Genomic DNA, 7,035 nt, shown 5'->3' on the forward strand with positions numbered 1-7,035 from the left:
TTCCTCTGTTCACTTCCTGAGCTTACAGAGATCCTCGCAGGGTGGGTGGGTTCTTATTTCCCTTTGCCCTCAGGAGCCTCTCTTCAGACCCCGGCTTCTGTCCCAGGGACTCAGAGTCAACCAGGCAGGACTGACACCACGGAGCTGTCACTCAAACACTGACTGACACAGCAGTGCTGCCGAGTTATGGAGGAAGGGGTCTCTAGGTGTGATAGGCTTTTTCTCTCCCGAGGTGGAGTGGATACAGACTGGATTGGACCAAATTAAAAGTAGGTAGAGTCAGGTTTATTAGGCATTGCTCCTGGGTAGGTTCATCAGTTCCGAAGAACAAACACCCTGGCTAAAACGGGGAAGTTTTATAGACTATAGGCAAAGGGTTGTGGCCACATGTCAGCCTTAGGCTGGGTTTGTGTCCAAGTACGGTCAAGAACACTTAGGGCCAGACTTGGGTGGCTGGCAGCATCAAGGAAGCAGGTTTGAAGAGCTGCCAAGACTGCAGAATTGGGCTGTTGGAGCCAATCCTTTTTTGGAGTTTTTCAGTGTAGGTGGCTTTTGGGGAAGGAGGGCAGACTGGAATTCCCAGCGTGTGCAGGGCTGAGCAGGGGTTCCATCCTAACAAGGTAGGTAGAAATAGGAAGTGGAGACCAAAGAAGAGGTGACCCGTCTGGGATCTTAAACTTTTTTTTAAAAAAAGATACTTTTTATTTATTTTTGGGTCAGGGTCCTCCTTTCTCCTCTTCCTTCTCCTCCTAAGACTGGATCTCATGTAGCCCAGGCTGGCCTCAAACTCACTATGCAGCATGTATACTGGTTATGAGTTAGACACTAGCCTGGGTTACAAAGTGAGACCGTATCTCAGAAACCCAATCCTGAAGAGCCCCCCACAAAATGCCATCCACAAGAGCACCATGGATTTCTGGGGCCTGCCGTGACCTCTCCTTTTCTAGGCATATCAGTAATCTAGATTTTTAAATTTTATTTATTTATTTATTTTGGTCTTTTGAGACAGGGTTTCTCTGTGTAGCCCTGGCTATCCTGGAACTCACTTTGTAGACCAGGCTGGCCTCGAACTCAGAAATCTGCCTGCCTCTGCCTCCCAAGTGCTGGGATTAAAGGTGTGTACCACCATCCGTCCGGCAGTAATCTAGATTTTTATTTAGAAAATAAGCAAGAACAACCTGTACACTTAGAAGAAATATTCTGTGCCCTGTTCAGCTTGCAAGGCAGGGCAATACGTTTTCTGCTGTCCCAGGTCCTGTGATGGCATCCTGTATCTCTGTGCCCATTGCAGCAGGAAACCAGGGACGTCTGTAACCATTCTGGCTTTTCTATGCCTACCCCATCTCCCGAATAGAATAACGACACAGAGGCTTGCGTTTACTAATAAATGCCTAGGCCCTATTCTAGGCTTGCTCCCCAACTAGCTCCAAACTGAAATTAACCTGCTTTACTAGTCTGTGTCTGCCACATGGTTGGTTATAGCGCCTCAGTTTCATAAGTCCAACTTCCTCTCAGTCTGGGTGGCAAATCTCTCATGTTTTTCTCTCTTTCCCAGAGTTCCTCTCCCTGCCAGATGTCCCATCTTACTAACTACGCTGCCTTTTGCTATAGGTTTTTTATTTTGACCAATCAGAAGGGCTTTGGGCAGGCAAATAAGGACAGAGACACATCTTTACATAGTGTACAAAAACATCTGTCCAACAGATGTTACATGTTGTAAGCAAGCTGGCCGAGTTGGTCAAATCCCAGGGACAGAAATTCTGGGATAACGCAATGAAAGAGAAAGGAGAAAAGAGGGAGGGGGCTGTGAAGAAGACACAGCACGTGAATTCCTTAAGAGCAAGACTGTAAGGAAGAGAAGGTGGGTTGACAGCAGGAAGAGGTAGAGCCAGGGCCCCCACCTCTTGGGCCGGTCATGTGACTTCCTCCAGCCAATGGGATGGCAACGATGGTGTTCGGTTCTGAGCCAGAGGCCTTGTAATCAGTTGGCATTTACCTTTTTGAACATGAGAGGACACCAAGGAGTGCCAGCTGTTTCCACTGATGTTGCCCCTCCAGACAGTCAGTCACTGGACCACAGATACTGCAGCAAGCCCCCATCTGCCGAGCCTAACCTACAGCCTAAGCCACAGAATTGCAATCTGCACAAATGGCTGTTATTTCAAGCTGCTAGATTCCAGAGGCAATTTGTTACCTTGCTGAGGCTGACAGATACACCCTTGGATTCTGGGAAATCTTCATGACTTCTGTCAAATTCTTCCTCCTGTTATCCCTCCCCTCCCTTCAACTAAGCCAGGGAGTTTCTCTTGTTTGCAGTCCATGAGGCAGAAGAATAGAGACAGTGTTCTCGGAATGGGTGGACTGTGAAGATGGGGTATTGGCAGCCGGCAGGAAGACAGAAAAGGCTTTATTTAGCTGGAGACATCTTGGGCACAAATGGGAGGGAGGTGGAGCTTGACAGGGGCCATTTCTTCCTGTCCTGAGACTCCTGTCCTGGGATCGGCTTCGGGTAGAGATTCATGAGCTCATGGCTTAGCTGCACGTTCCTTATTTCTGTGGGTTCGGCAGTAAAGATTGTAAGGGGATGGAGGAGGGAGGGGAGAAAAAGAGAGCACATCACTGCTATGTATTGCTCTGTAATCCCTCCAAATTCATGTGTAGAAGCATTATTTTATAATTTCCAGGTGTGTACATGTGTGTGCATGCTCCGGCATCGTCTCCTCCCACCATGTTGGTTCCTGGAGATCAAACTCAGACCCTCAGGCTTGGCAGCAGGTTAATTTGCCAGCCGAACCCTCTCTGCTGCCCAAGGCTTTGTTTAGCTGTCTTCTCTCTCTGAAGGAGGGGTCCTCCCTCTCTGTCATCGCCCCTGATGCTACCCTCCCCCTCCCTGACGATACCCATCTCCCTTCCTGAGTTCCCATCCTTCATACTCATTTTTGTTGATCATGTTTGCCTCCCTCATGACACACAGAGTGGATGGGATGAGGCAGTCACAAAGCCCACTACTGCTTAAAGCTGGTTCAGATTCATGTCGGTCTGTGGGTTGGGGGTGTGGTTATGACCATTCCCATTTTGCAGATGGGCACACTGAGCCCCAAAGAGACTCCACTTCTCCACAGCTTCCCTAAACGGATGTGAGCCACGGCAGCTGGGCAAGCACTTATAGCTTCTCTTGTCACTTTGGGTATTAGTGAGTCAGATGGGCACCTCTGGGGTCAAAGTCATTCTTTCCCATGGGTAGGTTGGGTTGGTGTTTTGTTTTGTTTTGTTTTTTTCTTTTGGTCAGAGTTTAAATTGTTGCTGTGTGGCTCGGAATTAATGTTTTGACTTGTCTGTGCCTCATCTATAAAGCTGGGATTGAGCTTATTCCACTGGTAGAGTGATTCAAATTGAGCCCAAGTGGGCTGGAGTGGATGCCCTCTGGTGGACCAGTGGGAGGAACGGAATTACCTTAAGTGCCAGCACTATATAGAAGCAGACAGATCCGATCAGGGCTAATCCTCCGATGGTGGCCGCTACGATGAGGGCTATGGCGAATCCTCCTGAGACCGACATGTAGTCGTTCGGCTTCATGGGATAGGCAACTGTGGGAGCTGGAACTGTGGGAGCCCCGGTGGCTGCTGGGAACCGAGGGAAGAGGAGACTGAAGGAGCCACCCTCCACCTCTCCACCTCAATTCCTGTCAACTTAGAACTCAGGCTCCTCTGCACACTGTGGTCTCCACATACCCATCTCTTCCTTGTATTTCCAAGCTCATCCATGTCTCTCTCTCTCCTCTTCCTCTCCCAACCCCTGTGGGGCAGTGGACAGTACCACCGGACAGAAAACTTGGAAAGGTCAAGCAGATTTAGAAACCCCAGTAATTCTCATATCTGAGAACGGTAGGCGTTTAATCTACTCCTGACCAGGTTCCTGACCTGGAAAACATGACCACCACACCCCATGGAGAGGACTGCGGCAATCAGTCAAGTAGGGACAACACCTGAAGTCCTTCCACATGCAGATGAGTCGTCCCTAACATCTCAGACCAAGCCAATAGGAAACATCTGCCTTTAGACCCCACCCACCCCAAAATGTATATAAGCCTCTACCCACAAGGAATAAAGTTATTTCACCAAAGACTGTCTGGAGTGTCTGTCTTATAGAGCTGTATGTAACACCTCGGGGAAGAGAATTCTCTCCGCATTCATCACATTCATCGCTGAAGCTGCTCTAGCCTATTGCACCACTTCCTGCTAGGTCCCTCTCCCTCCCCACTTGGCTCCTAGCCACCCACTGTGCCCAGCCTGCCTGTTGCACTCCATAGGCCTGGCAACCTGCCTGGTTCCAGCTTCCCCTCCCCTGCAGCAATCCACCTGCCTCTGCCTCCCACAGAGTGCTGCGATTAAAGGTATGTGCCACCATCACCTGCCTAGGAAACTTCTTCAGACACAGGATGTAAAAGCAAAGTGTAACAAAAGGAAGTCCCGGAGGAGGGCGGGGTGTGAAAGCCTCCATCCTGGAGATAAAGGTCCTTAAGGCAGGAAGCAAGGAACTCCAAACAGCTTCCGGAGTCTCTGGAACTGGCTGTAGGCTCCTGGTAAGTTTATCTAAGTAGTGGCTGCTGACAAGCTCTTAGACAAGCCCAGCTGAGGAGACACCCACAGGTAAACCTGAAGGACCCTGCCAGCCCCAGCAAGACTATCACGGCTCTGGCAGGCCTTGCCCTTCTCCCCTATTCCCTCTAACTTGTTAAAAATTGTTAGGTTACATTCCTAAAGCTAGCCACCAAGGTCTACTCCCTTATTTGGCCACACCCCCTGAAGCTGACTACCTAGATCCAGCTATCAAAGTATTGAAGTCCAGCAATCAAAAGCTCCCTTTGGCTGCCCTAATTAACATGCCTGACTAAAATTAAACACCTATCCTACTGCAGGGCTTCTTGTACCTTTATAAATAGCCATTTCCCCATGGGTCACCTCTGTTTTCTTTCTGTCCAGAGCCGGTCCTTTGTACCTCCTTGTACCTCCGGGACATATACCTCCTCCCCCTCTCCCTTGTTCCCCTCCCTGTCTCGGGCTGAGAACTTGGTCCTGCGGTGTCCTGTGCTGAAGCTGACACTCCTGGCTGTCTCCGTGCTGGGCTCCAGGTTCCCAGCTATGTAAGCTGTCACTCATGGTGGGGTGGGCTTTGGTGATAAAGCTGTCTTTGAGTCCTCTGTGTTCCTGTTAGTAACACTTCACCCACATTTATGTAAGTAACCCCAATAAAACTCATCCCTTTACCAAGTTGGACCTTGGTGGTGTTAGGGGAGGGTATCGGCTAAGGACCCCCAAGGCCAAGTCTGTCATATATAAAATGGGTTAAGGAAGGGCTGGGGGATGGGCCAAGGGATAAAGTACTCTCTGTGCAATGCGAGGAGCAGTGTTGGGACCTTCTGGACTCACAGTAAATGTCAGGCAGATGACCTGCTTCTAACCCCAGAACCTGAGAGGTGATGGGGAGTTGGAGATGAATCCCAGAACACCTGGGCATCTAGGCTAGTATCGGTGGGCTTTGAGTTCAGCTGAGAAACCCTGCCTCAGCGAACAAGATGGGGAGCCATTAAGGAAGACCTATCAGTCTCTGGCCTTCATATGTACAGAGATACACATGCAGACATTCACGCAGATATACATGAGAGAAAATTAAAAAAAAAAAGGCTACTAAGCCACAGCCTACCAAGTAGAAGAAAATATGGAGTGACATTTTGGCTATAAAGATCTGGGGTGGCTACAGGAAGCCAGCTGCAGACCCATGTGGGTACAGAGATCGCGGGGACACTTACGGCTCAATGAGACAGTCACCGGCTCAGAGACCAGCTCTTTGTCTGTGTTCCTGGCTATGCACAGGTAAGTGCCCAGCTGATTTGGGGACAGTCGCCGGATAAATAGCTTCTCCCCAGTTCCACATGGCTTTCCATCAAAGGTCCAGCTCAGCACAGGCTCTGGGTCCATGGTCACCATCCACTGCAGGATCACAGAGTAGTTAAGGTCACTGTAGATTATGCCCTTGGAAGACTCTGGGAAGGTCACCAGTTGGATCAGGCTGGGATTGTCTGTGGGAACAGAGAGCAAGACCTCCAGGTGACCTCCCAGAGACACTGGCATCTCTTCTGCCCCATACAGTTACATGCATACATATACATACACACACACACACACACACACACACACACACTTACTCTCATTCGTTCATTCATTCACTCTAATTCATTCATTCACTCTCATTCATTCATTCACTCACATTCATTCATTCATTCATAAATTCATTCACTCATGCATTCATTTGCCCTCTGTCATTCATGCATTCATTAGTACAGCCCTACTGGGGCTCACAAGCTCCTATGTTCCATTGCATGTGGCCATCACAGTGTCAGTAGTCACAGAATTAATTATACTAGTAATAATAATACTAGGCTACTAAGTATTCAGTAAAGCTAGGGACATTTAAACTAGTTCTATTATAACTGAGTATTATTATTATTGCTTGATTTGTTTTATTTTTATACTGAGTCTCCCTATATAGCTCTGGCTGTCCTGGAACTTGCTATGTAGACCAGACTGCCTTCAAATGCACAGAGATTTACCTGCCTCTGCCTCCTGAGTGCCTCATTCATCAAACATAACTGAGCATTTTGTTTTAAGATTTCTTTAGTATATTTCTTTTTTTTTATTACATATTTTCCTCAATTACATTTCCAATGCTATCCCAAAATAGTATATTTCTTTAAAACTTATTTTTACTTTATGTGGGTTTGTGGGGTGTGGAGGATGTATGAAGATGTCAGAGGACAATTTGTTAGAGCTGGTTCCCTCCTACCATGTGGGTTCTGAGGCTTAAACTCAGCTCATTAGATTTGGTGACAGATGCTTTTTACCCACTGAATCACAGGGGATCCTTGAAGGGGCTCTACCACTGAGCCACGCCCCCAGCCCTTCACTGGGGGATTCTAGGCAGGGGCTCTACCACTGAGCCACACCCCCAGCCCCTCACTGGGGGATTCTAGGCAGG

At 48.5% G+C, this 7,035-nt stretch overlaps 1 protein-coding gene across 3 annotated transcripts in view; it reads right to left on the bottom strand.

Moving 5' to 3' along the window:
- Positions 1 to 1,604: 1,604 nt before the first annotated feature.
- Igsf23 (immunoglobulin superfamily member 23) overlaps positions 1,605 to 7,035 on the bottom strand; it is a 17,007-nt gene continuing 11,576 nt past the window's right edge. For all 3 annotated transcript variants that reach the window (XM_021168817.2, XM_021168816.1, XM_029480044.1), the window contains 3 exons: positions 5,810 to 6,079; positions 3,454 to 3,623; positions 1,605 to 2,553 (listed from right to left, as the gene is read on the bottom strand). In XM_021168817.2, coding sequence (XP_021024476.1) covers positions 2,548 to 2,553; positions 3,454 to 3,623; positions 5,810 to 6,079 — 446 coding nt within the window. In that variant the 3' untranslated portion in view covers positions 1,605 to 2,547. The remainder of the gene's footprint in view (positions 2,554 to 3,453; positions 3,624 to 5,809; positions 6,080 to 7,035) is intronic.

This window comes from Mus caroli, chromosome 7 (genome assembly GCF_900094665.2).
Source record: "Mus caroli chromosome 7, CAROLI_EIJ_v1.1, whole genome shotgun sequence".
NCBI classification, from domain to species: Eukaryota; Metazoa; Chordata; class Mammalia; order Rodentia; family Muridae; genus Mus; species Mus caroli.